Source organism: Centroberyx affinis, unplaced genomic scaffold (assembly GCF_046629955.1).
Source record: "Centroberyx affinis isolate AG114_WGS23_722 - 3 ecotype Tasmania unplaced genomic scaffold, CSIRO-AGI_Caff_v1 ptg003674l_1, whole genome shotgun sequence".
Taxonomy (NCBI): Eukaryota; Metazoa; Chordata; class Actinopteri; order Beryciformes; family Berycidae; genus Centroberyx; species Centroberyx affinis.
Genome location: NW_027281573.1, coordinates 205922 through 225926, shown reverse-complemented (window position 1 = coordinate 225926; position 20005 = coordinate 205922). Strand labels below are relative to the sequence as shown.

The 20005-nt window shown below is 40.0% G+C and overlaps 1 protein-coding gene across 1 annotated transcript; it reads left to right on the top strand.

The window, feature by feature from the left end:
* Positions 1-662: 662 nt before the first annotated feature.
* LOC139661961 (trypsin II-P29-like) lies at positions 663-7558 on the top strand. The gene is made up of 6 exons (XM_071540550.1): positions 663-779; positions 1712-1732; positions 2730-2895; positions 3750-4015; positions 4958-5091; positions 6481-7558. Exons 1-6 carry the CDS (start codon positions 722-724, stop codon positions 6880-6882), a joined length of 1047 nt encoding a protein of 348 aa, XP_071396651.1. The 5' UTR covers positions 663-721; the 3' UTR covers positions 6883-7558.
* Positions 7559-20005: the final 12447 nt, after the last annotated feature.

The window sequence follows — 20005 nt, the reverse complement described above, 5'->3', positions numbered from 1 at the left end:
TGCAATACAAAGTGCTTAACAAAATGAGAAGATAAATAGATACAACACAATAATGAAAATCAGCTTAATATATTAATAGTAATAATACTAAAAGTAAAATAAGAATAAAAGTAAAATAAGGAAATGAAATAGCTAAAAAGCAATGCATGAAATTGGACGCATTGTAGAGTAAAAGGAAAGATTAAAAGCTAGGTAAAACAAAATCAAGGTCAGATTAGCTACGATTGTAATAACACATTCTTATGTAAAAACTAAACTAAAAAGGTCTTAAGTCTTAAGATTTTGTTTTTATGTCTTAAGATTTAGTTTAAAAGTTTTGAAACCTGACACAATAAAAATGTAAGAGAAATAAGCCTTTTGTGTGCATAGAAAAAGTCTTAGATCTTTTATTTCAACTCATGAAAAATGGGAGCAAAACCAAAAGCGTTTATATTTTTGTTCAGTGTATTTTTGCTTTTGTACATTAGTGCATGTTGTTTACCTGCAGCTTGCATGTTTGTCTTGATGCCATTCGTTGTATCTTATGAAAAAGGGCTTCTAAGCCGGTTAGGTGAAGTATAAAAGGAAAAGATGAACGTGTGTTGTGCTACGCTGAGGAAATGGTGGAGTGAATTACAAGTAGTTGATGAGAGTGGTTTCAAGGTAGGACAGAATGGGCGGAGCCAGGCACGAGGAGTATGGTATTTAATGGTGAGGACAGAGTGAGGGAGGCAGAGATAAAATGGCTCTCTTCCAGGTCCTGTGCAGTTTAACCCTGATGATCGTTTTCTCATCCAAAGGTAAGAGGGCGAGTCTGATTTTGCTACTTATGCTCTTGGCCTAAATGGAATATATATGGCTGATTTTGTACTATAAAAAACAAACAGGAGGCTGGAAAGCTCTTTGGACAAAAAGGGTCTTATAGAAAAAGCACTTCAAAATAGGTTAGAAGGCTTTATTTTGAAAAGTTTAAGCCCCAAATACAAAAAAGGCTTTTAATATATATATGTATATGTATATATACAGTACTGTGCAAAAGTCTTAGGCACCCTAGATTTTTTATATCAATTTCTTAGAAGTCTTCGATGTTTATTTGTTTTCTGCATTAGTGTGTCAGTAGACTGCTGTTTATTGTAAATTTTTTATATTCAGAGACTTTTCATTTCATTAGTTTTGAAAGCATCTTCGCTTTATGGATTCCTTTGACATATGCCTAAGACTTTTGCACAGTACTGTATATTAAAAAGCCTTTTTTGTATTTGGGGCTTAAACTGTTCTCTCTCTCTCTCTCTCTCTCTCTCTCTCTCTATCTATACATATATATATACACATATATATGATCATGTGGTCATGTCATCCTAATCAGAGGTGAATCTGTGGTCGGGACGGTGATATAACCGGTTTGATTCCAAATAACATGAAACATGAAAAAACATGACACCTACGCTTACAAAATAATTGCAAGGAGAAATTTAAAATTGTGGTATTTTTAAAAGGATGATAGAAGTCCTTGGTTGACAAAAATCATACATGTTGGATCTATATTTTGAAGATACTGGTATGTATATGAACTTGAGGTAAAGAACTCTTAATACATAGTAGCATACAATAAAGTCAGCAGAAACAGACACACTTGCTGTCTCTGTGGAATACCCACACAATTGCACACACGTCATCTGCTTTACACTGAACAGGTTTGCTTAATATTTTTCTTCCTCTGTTTGAATTGCAGGTTGTCATGCGCAGCTTGGCGGTAAGCATCCAAGACCAACTGTACAGGTTCTTCAAGTTCCCAGAGTTTTGTTTCCTCTCTGTTGGCACAATAAGAAGCATGTGAAAGGCTATCTCTCCATCTTTAAATACCTTAAATCAACTTAACTTAGCACTTAACACTGCCATGTTAGGCCATGATCTCTCCTGCTCAGATGTAAAGCCCAGCTATGATCATTGCTAACAACAAAGAGAGCAAGAGCTCAAAGAGCAGAGGGAGCGTTAACATCATTGTTTGTTGCTATGAAACACAAAGGCTTTGTCCCAGACGGCTAAATTGCCGCCTAATCAGGCAGTGTTCGGAGGCACCAAGTCATAGTTATAACCGTTATCCTGTTAATGACGCAATTATTTTGAAAATCGCCATAGGGACACATATTAGTGTTAGTATTAGAAGTGAAATTAGCTACTGAGACCATAATAAGGTGCCTCCAATTGGCCAGTTTTTGAAGGCAGCATAGACGTATCCTTCGTTGGTCAAGATATCCCACAATCCCGTGCGTCTGCTCCACTGCTGCGGAAAAAATCAATGACGAGCAACGGTGCCGAGTTTGTTTACGTACGTTGTTTTTATTTTTTTTTAAACCTCAGAATGTTTGGGACACAGCCAAAGTTTAATAACCACTTGCAAGACGACTAATTAGCATTAGCTGAAGTAATGAAGGGGATAATGTTGCAAAAAACTGGACAAGAGCAAGTCCAGGGCAGCGTCCCAAAGTGCGACACATCAAAACACAAGGCACGCAGTTTGGAGGAGGTGCGACTGCTGTGACCAAACAATTGTAAAATAACTGAAAAAAGGTGCAGGTACATAAAAAAAAAAAGCGTCCTATGTGATCATGGCCTTAGGGGTTCATTCACCACTACTACCACCCATATTTAAAATGTATATGCACATACTGTAGTACTGTGAGGTGCTTTGGAGCAAATGGCATACGTTCTGTTCTTAGTACTCTTTTTCTCTTCTTCTCTTCTGTCAGTATGTGGTCGGGCGTCGCTCAACCCCAGGATTGTGGGAGGCCAGGATGCCCCTCCTGGCAGCTGGCCCTGGCAGGCCAGTATACACGCCTTCGGTTTTGGTCACTTCTGTGGAGGATCTCTGATTAACAGCCAGTGGGTGCTGACGGCTGCTCATTGCTTCACGGGGTGAGGAATCATTGTGGCAAACGTAATGTTCGTTTTTCTTCTTGACTTTAAAGGTCCAGTGCAATGAGAATTACATTTCTCAATTTCATGGTATAAATGAACAAAGGACCTGTTCATGTAAAGTTACCCAAATGATTATAACAGCAACTCTCCGTCTGGTTGTCAACAGAAGCAAACTAATTTGGAATTCCAATCTACTTCCTGGTGTAAATGATGTCACCTACACCCAGGTTTTAATGAATGCTCTGATTGGTTAACAGTATGCATAGTTAATGAGGTGTCCCATAGTAAGACAATAGCAAGTCAGCTACAATTTTAAGGTAAACATGTACATTTTAATATTTACTCCAATTTGCTTTTTTGTCATTTGATTGTTTTTCATTTTAGTAATGTAAAGTATATTTTATTTTTATTGGCCAGTATTGTTCATTGAAAAACAATTGTCGTTATGTTGACGCTGCATGAAAATTTTGATTTTACCTATGTTTTTAAAGGTTTTTGAATACTGCAGAAAAATGCTTTTTCTAATTGCTGATTTTTGACAGGGGACCGGTACATTCATTTTGTTTTTTTCCCTGTGGAAAATTTGGTGAGGAGTTTTAATGGATAATTTGCTGGATAAATTAAGAGGTTATATTATCCGGAGAAGAGTTTGTGGAGTGAGCATGCTCTTTCAGCACTTCCCTGCATTCTTTTCTTACAGACATTTAGTAGAGCCACAGTGTTGCTGCAGGGTGAAGTGCCTTGCTCAGTGTCAATTGAACTGTTGAGGGAGCGGAGAGTTTCCCTGTCCACACTCAGCTAAGGGCTAAACGTCAGAATTCCCACTAACATTTACCATTTTTTTCTTCCAGAGATGACAATGATACAGTTGTTTATTTGGGCCGCCAGACCCAGGAAGGACCAAACCCCAACGAAGTGTCCCGGATGATTGAACGGATCGTCTGCCATCCCGACTACAACTCCTTCACCGAAGACAATGACATATGTCTCCTGAAGCTCAAGTCTGCTGTGAATTTCACCGACTACATCAGCCCGGTCTGCCTGGCCGCGTCCAACAGCTCGTTCCACAATGGGACTGAAAGCTGGGTCACTGGCTTCGGCCGAAACGGGACTGGCGGTGAGTACAAAGGCTGAAGAATCAAAAAGGATTTGTATATATAGTGTAACGCTGAAGGACCTTGGGGTCTTTCACTCTTGGCTAACGCAAATTTCAGCAATTCCACCTTTCCACCAAGTGATGGCGCTCTGCTCACATAAAGAAAGCAATGGAAATCCACTCGAATACTTCATATTCCTGCCTCTCAACCCCCCTTCCTGTGTCATTTTTGCCTTCAAAATATATATAATAAAGGAAATGTATAAAGCGAAAGGGGGAAAAAATGCAATAATTTCTAAAGCACAAACAAGGCAAAATACAAAAAGGCAATAATGAGTAAATTGATTGATTAAAAAACTTAATTTCAATTCAAAAACCAAATATTTTAAAGAAGCTGTGGAAGAATGAATACATTAAATTTACAAGAAATGTTATTTTTTTCTGCAGGGAAATGACAGGTTTGATATTTCTCTTCATTCAAGCCAAAATAAGCAAATGACAGCCCAACATAATTTTGCATTGTGATATATTATATACTGTATATTCCACCAACATCTCAATGTCAGGTCAGCCAGTTTTACTCAGCACATCTGTATTAGGATTAGGGCCACATTTGAAAATTGTATTTGAGTTCTGAGATTAATCTGTTCTGAGAAACTTTATTCTCAGAAATCTGACTTTAGTCTCAGAATTTGGTAACAAACCTTTACCTTTTAGCTGTAGTAAAACATTTTGTAACATTTAATAATAACATTTAATTTAAAAACTTTTAGCTGTACTAAATTGAAAATATTTGTATTGCCATCTAATCAGATTTTTTAAATATACCAAATTCCACCAAGAGGCAGGTAAAAGATATTGGAAAGGCCACAAAATTGAGTGAAAATCAAACAATGTACTGTATACTGTATGAATATTTTTGCATTCCAATTTGTGCCTTACGCTTTAAATCTCTTCAATTAGGTTTCCCCGAGACGCTCCAGGAGGTGAATGTGCCGATCGTGGGAAACAGGCAGTGCAACTGCTACTATGATTCAGGAATTACAGAGAACATGATCTGCGCCGGTCTACAGGAGGGAGGGAAGGACTCGTGTCAGGTGACCTCAACTTTCTAAATCTGTTATGAGATGCTGTGCTGATTTCTGAGGGAGAAATGGACATGGAGGAAGGTTTTAGTCCAGCTTGCCAGCTTGCTAGCCAAAGACGCCTGAAATTAAAATCCCATTGCAGAAAAAATAGGTGTTGAAGAATTTAGTATAAACTGATTCATAACCAATAATTTTTTTTTTCTGGTCAAATCACACCTGGACACCTGAACTGGCAGGTGTGGATGCTCTTATTTCAGATTTTATTCACATTGTACCTCCAAGCTCAGGCTGTGAGAGGGATTCCACACAGGCTACAACTAAACTTGTTGTTTCATCGTGCCACCACAGCAGAATGCATTCAAAACTGGCAGGTCTAAAAATAAGATAAAGAAATAAGATTTTTCTCCCATTGCTATTGGATGCAAAGTGCTCAGTCTGACACTGTGAAAATAATAACAAACTTATCATAGAGCACAAAAATACATACAAAATTGCACAGAAAGGAAAATAATAAAAACAGAATACAGCCCTTAGGTCAAGTAAAAGCAGGCAGAGAAATGTGTGTTTTTAAAAGTGTTTTAAAGGAGGACCAGTGGGTTGTGTAGCTTCCTGGCCATGATAAACCCCCGAATCAGGGATTCTCTGTTATCTGTTGCTCTGGTAGAGGAGACTGGAGAATTGTGTTTTTTTTCTCTCTCTCTATTCACTGCCATTGTATGACGAAACAGGTCTGGAAATCACACTTCTAGCACATAAACGAATGCAAACAAAGCAGATTTTTTTACGTGAATAGCTTTCTTTATGTTTATAAAAACCTTTCACAAATTCCGGATTTCAGCGCTACACTTGGTTTGAAGCTGCAATAAGCAAAATCTTCTGACCAATACAGGGCGACAGAAACCGCAACAAATTTGTAACTAAAGCACAGCAAAGCCACTGCACTACAGAGGCCTACTAAGGACATACCGTCCCACAATGACAAGTGAAGAGAGGGAGGTAGCAAGTTCACTAGTTTAACAAGTTTTACTCACTCGCTTCATCGATTCCGCCATTATGAGAATTTTTCAGGAATGGGAGGGGGAGAGCGCCGCTTTCAAACAGCGAGGGAGGAGCCAAGCTAGTTTTAAAAAAAAAAATGAAGCGCTACTGAATGGGCCGGGAGGAGCTTCGTTCAGGAGCGGAGTTTGACAACAAGCTTTAGAAAAGAGGTGAAAACAGCGACACAGCTGCTGCTGTGTGGATACTGGTTTATATCATTATGTCTCAATGAAATCTTATTACAGGTTTAATAACATATGAAAAATCTGCAGAATGACTATTTTTTTTTTTTTGCGTATACAGTTTAGACAAAAGGCAAGCTCTGCCATCTCGAATCACACCGCCGATGTCTTTCCGCAGGGAGACTCGGGTGGGCCGATTGTGAGCAAACAGGACGTCTGGATCCAGTCTGGAGTGGTGAGTTTCGGCATAGGCTGCGCCGTGCCAGGATTTCCCGGAGTCTACGCCCGCGTGTCCCGCTACCAGGGGTGGATCAGCAGCCACATCACCACCGACCCGCCGGGCTTCGTCACCTACAGCTCCGACGGGACCGACAGCGACGCGAGCTTCGTCTGTCCCGCCACCACCACCACCACCACCACCACCACCCAGCGGCCCACGCGCCCCACCACTCACAACAGCACCACGACCGAGGACGACGGCAGCATATTTGGCGGCGGCGCGAGCGTCATGCGCTTCACTCACGCCTCTTCGCTCCTCCTCCTCGTGCTGTCAGTCTACATCATGGTTAGTGGTGCTTAAGATCAGTCAGGGCTGCAAAAACTGACATGGCTTGTCAGTAATTTTATCTTGTATCCAGACTTATCAAGCTTATTTTTGGTTTTTCTGTAAGGGGAAATTTTCTTTACTTTTAAAGGTTTCAACAAATTCGACTTTTATTCAGGATAATGTTAAAAGGACATGTACTTGGTGAAAGTGAAATTGTCTTGGAGAAAGTTTCTTGTTTCGCGATTTCATCATTGTATTATGACGACATGTATGAAGTTGAATTTATTGAAGCAAGATTATCTGTGCCGTGACTAACAATATGACGACTTGTCATTTTTCTTCTTTTTGCTTCTTTTCTCTTGTTTACAATGGAGCTTGACATGTCGCACACAGAGCACCGAGTGCACAAAGTTGAAATTATTACAACTTTTGGCAAAAGACCAACATGCTTTAAACAGGTTTTCATTAGTAGCATAAGAACAGATGGAGGCTGGAGCCATAACCACCAAGCATCTTCGGGAGTCGGGAGTCTGTTTTTTTTTTTGTTTTTGTATGATTGTATCATTATATTCATAATGATTTTATTTTTCACCCAAAAAAATGTTTGAAATCTATCTTTCTGGTTGAACGCTAATCATTCAGTTACCTTGGAAACGGTCAGGGCAATGTGAAATATGACTTCAACATAACAATAAAAATCTTAACACAATGCAGCTCGATTCGAACTTTATTGAGATTTGCTTTGCAGGCAGGGTTCACAATACAACACACAGAAAACACACATAATATAAAAACACAAATAAAACAATAAGCAACAGGACAATACCACACATATCGGCATAACATGTACAGGTAAGACCTGTGTGTGTAATGAGTGTGATATGAGTGTGTGTGTATGTGTGTGATGCACACATGCATCTCTTTGTAGGCATCAAAGCTTACACAGCTACCTTTGGAAGGAGAGAAATGTTTGCTCTAAGGATAAAAATATATACCTACATTATCCAATTAATAAATTAAGTAACACACACACACACACACACACACACACACACAGGCAGTCTGTTTTGGTCGAACAGAGAAAGAATTAGCTCAGCTAGAGTGTTCAAATGGATGCACAAAGCTCTTTAAAGCTCCTTAAAGGATAAAGCAACCTATGCTCAGTTAATAGGAAATTAGCGCACACACACACACATACACACACACACACACACACGTCTTTACAACACCTTGCTGCATGCTGCCCATGACAGTTGAACACGGTCTCGGTAATGTGTCCAATGTGGTTTATGTGTTTGACACAGGTGTGTTTGTGTGTATAAACGCGACCTGCGTCTAAGTTTGTGTGCATTTGTACGTGTCTTGTATGTGTGTGTGTGTGTGTGTGTGTGTGTGTGTGTGTGTGTGTGTGTGTGAGACAGAGACACAGAGACGTGAGAGTGACCCTATTCCCACAGTGGCCATTTTGAACTTGCATTTCTTATGGACCTCGTTTTGGATACGTTTTTTCCCCAGTTTTGCGCTGTAAATATGGACTGCACTCTAACAATTTCCCTTAAATTTCCACACACACACACACACACATCTTGCCTGTTCACCTGGCAGAGGAACGCAGCTCATCTCCCCTGACCTGCAGACTCAATCGGGTGAAAAATTGCAAGCACCGACTCCAAGTGTGTGTGTGTGTGTGCATCAGGTTCAGAAAGTGAACAGGGACTGCCCTTTTTAAGTTCATAAAATGGCCATGGAGTACCCTTTTATGTAGTTCACCCCGATAACATTTTGTTCATTGAGTTTTCATACACTCACACGTGAACTGTCCCCCCTGGGCCACCGTAGGTGATTTGTGACCGCGCTTCCCAGTGTGTTCTGGGCGGGGAACATGGAGGTTTTCCATCAGAAAACTAACCAACATGCAGCCTGATGCAGTAGAAAATGTCTTACTGTTATTCTGTTTATGTGATGGTATATTAGGATTTAAACTAAAGCTAGTCCTCATGGTACAAATTGAGTATTTATGTATTATTTCATACTGTAGTTCAATAAGATTTCCACCGAAGAAGACTGAAGTGCCCTAAAGATCAGTCCAAGACAGCAAAAAATGTGAAAAGAAAAAGTTCATTTCTTACCCTGGTGTACATGTGGTTTGTCTGTGTGTGTTTCACTCCCTCATGCCATTTCCTTGGGGAGCAGTATTACACTGATGTGGTTGTTGTTGTTTTTTTCAGTGTTTTTTCATACAGCTAAGAGGCTGAGAGGGAAATATGGATATTATCAACAAAGCAAGCATGTTTATGTTGTCCGTTTCTGTTCTTTTTCTGTGCTCTTTCTGTGCTTAAGGTTTGGCAATTCTTACTTTAACCCGCCTGCTTGGTTTCTATATTCTTCGTGACTCTTTTGCTCAAGAGTCATGTTGGTGAGTTTAAGTTCAGTTGGTGCTGTTGGCAAATCGCCTTAAAAGTGCAATAAATTCACTAAAAACATCTTTGCCTTCACAAAAAAAAGAAATACCCACATGTTCACTAAATCCAGCACCTGTCTTGGTAACTGTGGGTGTGTCCTCTACATTAACAACAGGGCAATAGTGACGCTGAATCGCTAGAAGTCTGATTCTTGGCAATGAAGTAGCCAACATCACTGGAAATATTTATCTTGGCCTTTGTGCAGGTTGACAGCCTGGTATTATACAACAATCACTGTCTGCCATGATGTTTGATTAGTGACTTTGGCAACACGCAAAAATATTAGCTGCTCAAAAACAAAAACAACTATGTAGCTCGCAGTCACAACAGACTGGTTACACTGGGGGTGGGGGGTGGTGCGTTTGCAGGACCTAAAAAAAACGGTGGGACAAAAATGCAGCCGATGTTTAAAGTGATTCTTTACGTAAAAATATGTCAAGAATTTCACCTTCAATTCTAAGCCAATTTTGAAACCACTTTGGAGTAAGTTAAGATTTTGGTCATATCAAATCAAACCCCGATTTTCAATATTCATTCATGCCAATTTACAGCCCAAATGTGCTATTGTGTGTGTGTGTGTGTGTGTGTGTGCATGATTGTGTGTGTGTGGGTGCGCATATGCCTGCGTGGATGTCAATAGGTTGTTGGTCCGTTTGTAGTGGAGATGATAGCTTTTTTATTGTTTCTGTTCACCTGCCCAGGGACTACAGATGGAAATTAGCAAGCAGCTAAATCTGGTACAAAGCATCTTCTCTCTTTGTTTGAGATTAATGTATTTTCTACATGGTCCCTGATATAAATAAAGTCAATAAACTAAACTAAACTAAACTAAAACTCATAACCACACAGAAAGATGGAAAATTGTGGGTTTTTTTTAATGGAATGAGCCTTTAAATGCGGTTTAAATATACATTTGATTTGATTTTTGAATTGATTTGACAGAGAGAGAGAGAGGAAAATAAAGAGAGAAAATGGGAGAATAAGAAAACAATGAAAATAATACTTGTCGTGGCTTTTCATATAACTATCTATGGTATGTGGAGGACATCGCTGACAGCAAAGAAAATCACAGCAGAGAGACGAGATATATGAAAGACAGATACTGTGCAGGATAACAGACAGACAGAAACCAGTTTGGCGATGTGAGAAAGACAGATAAGAAGACAAGGAAAGCAAATGAAGAGACAGATCACCTTACTCTTTAAAGTGGCATTAAACGCTGAAATGTTTTTATTGAGCTGTTGAAATTATCCTTCAGGGAGAAAACAGCAGACAAAGATGCATGAGAGGAAGATGGATAACAGAGAAGGACACATGAGAGATACAGAAACAGACTGCAGAAAGAGACTGTTTCATGCCATATACACCATGTATCCATGTAAAACACAATACTACCTGAAATTTCTGGCTTGATACTCAAAGTCCATGTGTTCACATTCTAAAAAAAAAAGATACTCAACTTTTTATTTCTATTCCATAGTGACTTTTACTTTATATCAATCAATTTTCAGTGATTTCACTACCTCATTATGGTATGAAACGCTTCACATCAAAACCAAGAGGGACAGAGATGATGCCTTAAAAAAAAAAAAAAAGAAGTGTTATTACAAATCACAGCAGTGCAGAGTTGGTTGCAGCTCGTGTCTCAAGAAGCGCTGAGTCATTGTTTGTGTGGTGACTCATGGTCCAGTCAAGATGCTGCCAACGTTGGCTAGCTTATCCTCTCCCCCTTATCACCCTACAGGAAATAAGCTGTCAACTTTCCTGTATTTTTTATCCTCTACTGTTACTAATCTAATGGTTGTTAGAGGAGTAATAGGAGTAGTACTATCCAAAGTAGCAGTAGCAGTGGTAGTAGCAGCAGTAGTAGTAGTAGTAGTAGTAGTCGTAGTAGTAGTAGCAGTAGTATTAGGCTAGTAGCAGTAGTAATAGTAGTTGCAGTATTAGTAGTAGTACTAGCAGTAGTAGCAGCAGTTGTAGGCTAGTAGCAGTAGGAGTAGTAGAAGTAGTAGTAGCAGCAGCAGCAGTAGTACTAGCAGTAGTAGGCTAGAAGCAGTAGTAGTAGCAGTAGTAATAGTACTAGCAGTAGTAGCAGTATTAGTAGTAGTACTAGCAGTAGTAGCAGTGGTAGTAGTAGTAGTACTAGGCTAGTAGCAGTAGTACTAGTAGTAGCAGTAGTAATAGTAATAGTAGTAGCAGTATTAGTAGTATTACTAGCAGTAGTAGCAGCCGTAGTAGGCTAGTAGCAGTAGTAGGCTAGAAGCAGTAGTAGTAATAGCAGTAGTAATACTACTAGCAGTAGTAGCAGTATTAGTAGTAGTACTAGCAGTAGTAGCAGTAGTAGGCTAGTAGCAGTAGGAGTAGTAGTATTAGAAGTAGTAGCAGTAGGTAAGACCAGTAGTACTCCTTCCTCCTCCTAGCGTTCCTCAGTAAATCACCTTTTGGCGATATTATGCAGTTCAAACGAAAGAAACTGACCATGTGAATCTGGCTGAAAGCTATGATCCTTTATTGATTTCACCTGTTGAATCCACTTCAGTCCTGATGTAGATGAAGGGGAGACTGGCTGCAGGTGGATTCTCCCCTTCTCTTCCCGTCTCTTCTCGCTTCAGACAGGATTGTGCAGCTCAACATGAGGAAGGAGCTCCACATAGTTTAGTTCACTCTGTAAAATACAGACACTATCTTTCTTTCTAAGTTTCCTCCAACTTTTCTATTGTTTTTTTTTACAGGGTGAAAAAAGCGGCACCTAGGAACACTATCTGACTAAGCAGTGAGTCACTGTTGTGTCCTGCTGTTTAGTGTGTATGTGTGTGTGTGTGTGTGTACTACTCTTGCTCTAGCTGTGTGTGTATGCGCACCATTTTGCCTTAGCACTGTGTTTGTGTGCATCTAACCTTTTGCCATCGCACTGCGTGTGTGCATGTGTGCCGCTCTTGCTGTGTGTGTGTGTGCGTGTGTGTGCGTGTGTGTGCGTGTATACCATCCTCGCCTTAGCACTGTGTGTGTATTACTCAACTGTGTATGTGTATTACTCTTCCCTGAGCTATGAGTGTGTGTGCAAATCAGCTGGTTAGCATTTTTACTTCACATTGTCCCCTCACCTTTATCCCTCCCGCCTGAATTTCCTTTCCCATCATCTTTTTCCCCTCTCTTTCTTTTTGCCGCCTGTATTCTCTCATTCTCTCTCTGCCTGTTTCTTCTCACACTCCTCCATTTTCCTTCTCTCTCTCGCAACAAAACACAAAATCATTGAAGTCAGTGTCGGTTGATTTCTAGGTGTGTGTGTGTGTGTGTGTGTGAGAGAGAGAGAGAGAGAGAGAGAGAGAGTATGTGCTTGAGAGACACAACAGTAAATTGCTTTAATCTTCCTCTTTGCAGCCTCAGCTACAGTTCTGAAATGGCTGTGGTTTGCTTCAGCAGTCTTAAGCTTAATACACACAACACACACACACACACATATATACACATTGTACTGGCTGAGGTTGCTTTATTAATGGTTATAAATCATCTTGAATACTGTTTTCACGCTGCTGAGAGCAAGGTGAATTTTTTTTTTTACATGCAAATGACAAGACAACTCGGAAACCTTTCAACATGCAGCACACAAGTTATTCTGGACAGGGCACATATCTCTCCCCCCCCCCCCCCACCCACACACTATCTCTCCTTCCCCCTCTTCTCCCTCTCGCTGCCTCCCTCCCCTGAGCCAAAGCCTTATTAAGAGAAAACCTTCTGTAGGTGTTGTACAGGGGATGACAGTGCAGCCGATTTTCAAATCCACACCTCCCACCTCTTCCCTGACTTGATATGCTGTAACCACGGAAACTCAGAACTTTTTCCTCCTGAGCTGAAGCTGGGTGTTTGTTATCGCCGACTCGGTAGTCTGCTAGACGTTTTACATTAAGATCTTTTTGACAGCAGAGTCCCGTCCAGCTGGCCCCAGTCCAAACACACGTTTAAATTCACTATTCTACTTTGCCTTTTGTAACTTTAAGCACATTGTATGAAAGTTGTATTTGTCCTTTCAATGTTCAGGGGGGTGAAGGGTGATGACGTCTACAATGCCAAAACCCCTTAAACCAGTGATTCTCAACCTTTTTCATATCAAGGACCCCTAATGTAGTCCACATTAGGGCCACGGACCCCCATTTGATGCGATTTTGTCCCTCGGACCCAAATCTGAGAATATTTTTATTATTAGATATGATTTTGTCCAGAACTCCATGACTATCTGTATTGTAGGGAGAGAGATAACAGTGAAACTATCAAAATAGTCAGTCTCCTACATTCTATAATTGTTCTTGTAAATGAAATAATGAAGTTTAAAGATTCATCAATTTGCTGGGGACCCCCTGGGGTGGTCCCCGGACCCCACATTGAGAACCACTGCCTTAAACCATTCATTTTACCAATATGACATGAGTTTGCCTTTCACAATCTTTAAAATACGAAAATGTAATCAGATTAGTGTTAAGAAAAAAATAGCAACTGTAGTCAATTAATAAAGTAAAAGTTTGATAAAGTGTAGGGAAGTTACGTTGTAGTCATCTTGCTAGCTAACTAGCTAGGCTAGGTAACATTAGGTAAATAAACAGCTGTGTAAACAACTTCCCTTTTGCGTTGCTAGGCAACAAAAGCAGTACATGATGTTGTGTATGCCACTTTCTCTAAAGTTGAGTAAGATTTCTTGTTGACTCTTGGATAGCAATTTGGGAAGCTATAGGTAGCTAAAATGACTCAAGAAATGATCTTAGCACAGTGATTCTCAACCTTTTTAATATCAAGGACCCCTAATTTTGTCCACATTAGCGCCACGGACCCCCATTTGATGAGTTTTTGTCTCTCAGAAATCTAAGAGACAAAATCTGAGAATATTTTTATTGTTAGATCTGATTTTGTCCAGAATTCCATGACTATCTGTGTTGTAGGTAGAGAGATAACAGAGAAACTATGACCAAAACAGTCATTCTTCTACATTCTCTCATTGTGTTAAAACTTCACTACTTAATGAAATAATGGTGAAGTTTAACAATTCATTCAACTTGCTGGGGACCCCCTGGTGGTCCCTGGACCCCACATTGAGAACCACTGTCTTAGCAGACCCTGTGCTGATTACTGCCGTCTGCCTTGACATCTTTGTGATTGATTCAGGCTTTCATAGTTTCCGTCTATTTTTCCAGATAATTGTTTTTTTTCCTTCTTTTTGGAAGTCTTTTTATAATGATTTCTTCTCTGCCGCTTTTCCTCCCTTATTGGAAGAACCAGCCACACAGCAAGAGTAGACCATCATGGTGTTTGTAGTGTTGTGTTGGCAGCTGCTGCGCTGAAATCACGTATCGGTCTTCCAACATGGCCGCCAGGGGATTCTAAAACGCTTCTGCAACGCCTCTATAAAGGCCGGAACAAAATATCTATTCTTTTCAAACCTGGTCTGGTCTCTATTATATTCCAGTCTTGTCTAGTGCTGATAAATATTCTGTTCGAGTCCAGCCTGCTCTTTTCCCTTCTCTTTTATCCTTTTCTAGTGTAGTCTGGTCTAATCTCAACGTGTGAAATCATTTTGGAAAAAGATGAAGATACGGCTCGAGCTCGGAAGTAAGGCTGAAACTCCGCGCTTTGCAATCCGATATTGACCCGTCTCATCTTTCTCCCTCTTTTCACCGTCTGCTGCTCTTTTCTACAGCTGCTGTCAACAAAAAAAAAAGAAAATTGGCAGCGCGGTTCGTGCGATCCGATCAAGTTATGTTACAAAAGCCTGATGGATTTTTACCTGCGGGGGAAAGAAAAGATAAGGAGACACGGGGGAAAAGAGAGAAAAATTAAGACAGAATAAAAAAAAAAGAACAAGAAAAGGGATGATTCTGATAGAGAAAGTTATTGCGCAGGGAGGAGGTATTGAGTTGAAGCGGTAATTTGAGCCCCCCCCCGCTGGGTGAGATATTGATAAGATCCTTCATAAAGTAAGGGAGGGAGAGAGGGAGGGAGAGAAACAAAGGAAAAGGAGGAAATTCTGCGTCCTTGAAGGAAGTTGGAGGAGAGTAGAGTGAATGAGGTTCGGAGGAATAATTAGAATAAATCCTCCAGTGAAAGTTTCCTCTCCTCTCCCTAATCTGCTAATCTCTACGGCTCGGTTTCTGGTTCCTCGTGGAATCCTCCCTTGATTCTTTACTTTTGCTCTTCTAGCCTTCATTTAGCCGACTTTCTCTCACCTACTCCTCTGTCTTTTATCTTTCTTCTTCCTTAATCTCCATTTAAAACTTTCTCCACCTGCATCACCTCCTCCATCTTTTTTATCTTTCCTCCTCCCCCTCTTACGCTGCATTCAAGTGGTGTGGGATTTACGGTCTGAAACGAGTTTCCGACCATGAAGTGCCACATGAACACCTCATTATGTCGGATGATGGGGCCGGTTTCACCAATGAGTTCTTAAAATAGAGCTTAAGAAATGACATCAGAGGAAAAAATTTAGGAAGTTCTTAAGAAGGCTCTTAAATGTAATTCCTCAATATTTTCTTGGTAAATTAGTTAGTTCTTAGTATTTCTTTAATTTTCCTACTTAAGAACTTCTCAAAATAGGGCCTGAATTAATTATAGTTAATAAACTTTAGGCTTACTACCATTGAGGCTAGTAGACAAGGCTAGGAGGCAACCCAAAGTGCTTCCATCTACAAAACAATTGGAGAAAAACCTATTTAGGGCAGCTACAACTGATGAAGTATATGAAATGTTAATCTTAATTCTAGGTGTAGGGGAACCTATGAAGACTGAACTATAACCTACTTGTCTAAAATTTGTTTAAATGTTTGAAATTAGAGGCTTACCTTTTCACTGTAGGAATTTTAAGACAGTTGAAGGGTTGTCGTAAAGTTAAGAAAAAAATCAGAGAACTTTCATTTCAAGAATACCATTTATTCCTAAATTTTTTTCTTAGGAAGAAACATAAGAAGAAAGCTAAGAAAATGTATAAGAACTATTTCTGAGAATATCAGTTTTTCCTATTTTCTGAAGGTTTTGTGAATCCCGCCCCAGGATTGTAGATGCGGCACGAATTGGCCCAGTTCTGACGTAATCGCTTGTCCCAACATGGCTGAACAGAGCGCAGAGTTGTATGTGAACGTAAAAAATGTCATAAAATAATAAAGCCGAAAATTAACCACAAGTACAAATTTAAAAGACTTAGATATTCCTTGATATCTATAGCGCTACGGCATTCAATTTCCTCTGGTATTTACATTCAGAATCCCCTGAAATTGCTGAAGATTGCTTGCTATCTAGGCTATCGCTAGCTCGATTGCTGACGTTAGCCTAGAAGACTGGCAGTGTGTGTATACAGTTGAGGAAACGTTCTCCAATTTACCCGAAGAAAAGTACGACCTGAAATGCAAAGATACTCCTCCATTTATCACTCTCCCTTCTCCTTTTTCTTCCCTCTTCCTCTCCTCCCTTTATCCTCCCTCCTCCATTTCCTCCTCCTTGTCTTCCTTTCTATCCTTTTTCTCCCTCGCCTAATTTTGTTTCACCTCCTCTTCACCTCTCTCTTCCACCCAGTCCTCGTTTCACCTTTCTTCCTCCTGTTATATTTTAGTTTCATTACCCCATCTACTTTTTTTTTTACTACTACTATTTCATCCTCCTTCTCTCTCTAATTTCCCTCCTCCTCTTTTTTATTTTCTCTCTCCTCCTCCTCTTCATCCAGAACTCCTCCTCACCACCATGCAGTTAAACAATTTGAAGCTACGTGGTTCATTCAGCTAGAAATTTGATTAGCTTCCTTATAAAAATAGAGCTGCCTGCTCAGCGGGAAAAGGAAACTCTGCCTCCCTGAGGGTTGGTTTCAATTTAGAGCGGAGGAGAAAGATGACACGGATATAATGTAATATCATATTTCTCTGGATTTTGTATTTTTTCTTCTCCTTGTAGCTCAGTCTCACATCAGAAAGACTGTTAGAGGGTATATCCAATCTGTCACTCCCGATTTTCCTCTCTGTCCCAATCCATGATATTAGGTAAACTGTGACTGTGCCTATTTATTTTAACGTTAAAGGTCTCATATGGTGTAAAACAGGACTCCCCTTGCCTCTGTGATGATAAAGGAGTTGGATGGTCTATCTAAACATGGTGAAAGTATCAAAACACACGGTCACCAACTAAATCCACACAATCCATATTAGAAAAGCGAGCCTCTAAACGAGCCGTTTGGACTTCCGTAACTTTGTGGCGTCACAAAGGTTCGCTCATTATCATTTTTGTAAGAAATAATAGACTAACAAAGTGTTTTTTTCAAAGCGGTGGAGCGGTTGTCATTGTTTATTACCGGAGAGTTTTCCCTACCTGTAGCTGCCGGGCCGCTGTGTCTCACGTTTCACTCTTGAAACGGTTAGCCAATCAGAACAGAGGGGTCATTAATATTAATGAGCCTTAAAGGCACGGCGACAGAAACAGCCTGTTCTTGGTAAGGCTCAGAGAGATGCTGGAAAACGAACGTGTAAAAATGGATTGAGAGTGTTTTTGGTACATGACACCTCACACACAGCTTTGAATGGACCTCAAGACATAAAATAAAACACTGGAAAGCAGAGAATGTGGAGCTTTAAGCAGGGCCTCGTTTCACAAAAGTTGCGACGTGTGGGCTGAGATCTGCGAGATGCGATAGATTTCTCCTGATCTTTCACCTAAAAAATATCAAACCTCTCCCTCGGCCTTTGACTTGGTGCAGATCCTTTGCACAACTGTTGAAGAATATAGGCAAAGGTCGCACACAAAACAATAAATGATGCTTATCTTCTTTTTTTTTGGCACAGGAGAACAAAGAGACACAAACGTTTCGGGCTGTGACTGCAGTGTGACCACAAGATATTCACGTAGAAATTGCAATTGTAAGCCACGAACATTCATATCGGCAATTGGTTTTGTATCGAACTGCAGATTCATAGGTGGTTGTATCTTACTTATGCAGAAAATGGTGTTTACCTGGATATACACTGTTTATTAGTAGGCTACTACAACTATTCCCTTTCTCTTCTCATATCAGATGTCACTGAAATGCTTTTTTCATTTCACATTAAAATTGTTTTGAGATCATACATACATACCGCCGCGAAAACCTTGTATCTCCAAAATGTCAACTTTTCACAAACTAGGAAAGACATTATCCAATGGGTTTCAAACAGATTTCACAAGAGGTCAGATAATTTTGTCAACCCACAGACAACCATGTAATCCTTCAACTGAAGTGAAAACATGAAAATCACCAAAATTGGAGATACAATTTTTTCACCCGACAATGAAGTAGAGAACACTTAGAAACAACCAAATTGGCTCAATAAAACCTTTCCCTGTATCATTTTTCTCTCTCTTCTATCATGTTACAGGACATTTTAGGCATTTAGTTGAGGATCTCATCCAGAGAGAAATTATCCTTAAAATAAATTAAAAAAAGGAATGAGGTTATATTCTTAAATCACCAATATTGAAAAAAACAAAACAAAAGGTCAGGACCCAGCAGATCAACAACAGATCCATCAAATATCCTTAAAATGATCATATATGAAGAGCCAAAGAAGAAAATGTTTTTACACAAGATAATTAGTTATATAACTTGTAATTCTACTTTGTATTTCAGGCAACACTTGACATTTCATCTTTGTTTCATGCTAAACCGTGGCTATCTATGTGAATACATCTATGTGAATAACAAATTAAGTGGCAAATTAAATTCTGGATTGGGGTATTTAATCCTTTTTCCCTCCTCTTTCATCCTCTAATCTTCCATTCCTCCATCTGGAACCAGACTGCGAAAATCATACGATTTCTCTCCATGACGGGATAGAAATCGTTATTCCCAAAAGAGGCAGTTCTCCACCAAAACTGACTTTCTCTCTCTTCTGTTCTTCAGTTTCTTGCTCTAGCCTGTCCCCACTCTCTCTCACACACACACACACACACACACACACACACACAGTGTATATTAGTAAACTTGTGAGGATAATCCCTTGACAATAACTCTAACCACTAGATACCCAACCCTAATTCTAACGCTTACACCCAAAAGTGAGGGATTCTCATTGTAGAGGTTTTTGTGGCATTTGTAAGGATAGAAGTTTATGAACACACACACACACACACACACACACACACACACACACACAAACACACTCCCACACAACTACTGTACACCTTACTTGGACAATTACTTGACAATCCCTTTATTCCCTGAACCTTAACCTAGCCTTAACTCGCACTTTTACACTCTCACTCTCTTCTTCTTCGTCTTCTTCTTTTTCTTCACATCAAGAACACACAAACACACCCACACACACACACACAGGGTAAGGCGGCGTTCACGTGAGCATTTGTGATACATCAAAAATGTAGTTCAATGACACCTTTGTGTTGACGGATGACATGGAGTGACAGAGCACAGCGTGTGAAAACATCGCACCCACAACAACGCATTCAACGCATACTTGGACACATACCGGATGCACATGAATATGTTGAGCAGCAGCAAGTTATTTATGATGGAAAACCTGCTGGGTGACCCCTGATACACTGCTCCGGCTATTGCAGCAGCTAACCTTGCACACACACACACACACGCACACACACACACACACACACACACTCGTTCACGCGTGGGTTTGTCATATTGACTCCCAAAACAAAACGTTCACATTTAGTGAGAGAAAGGA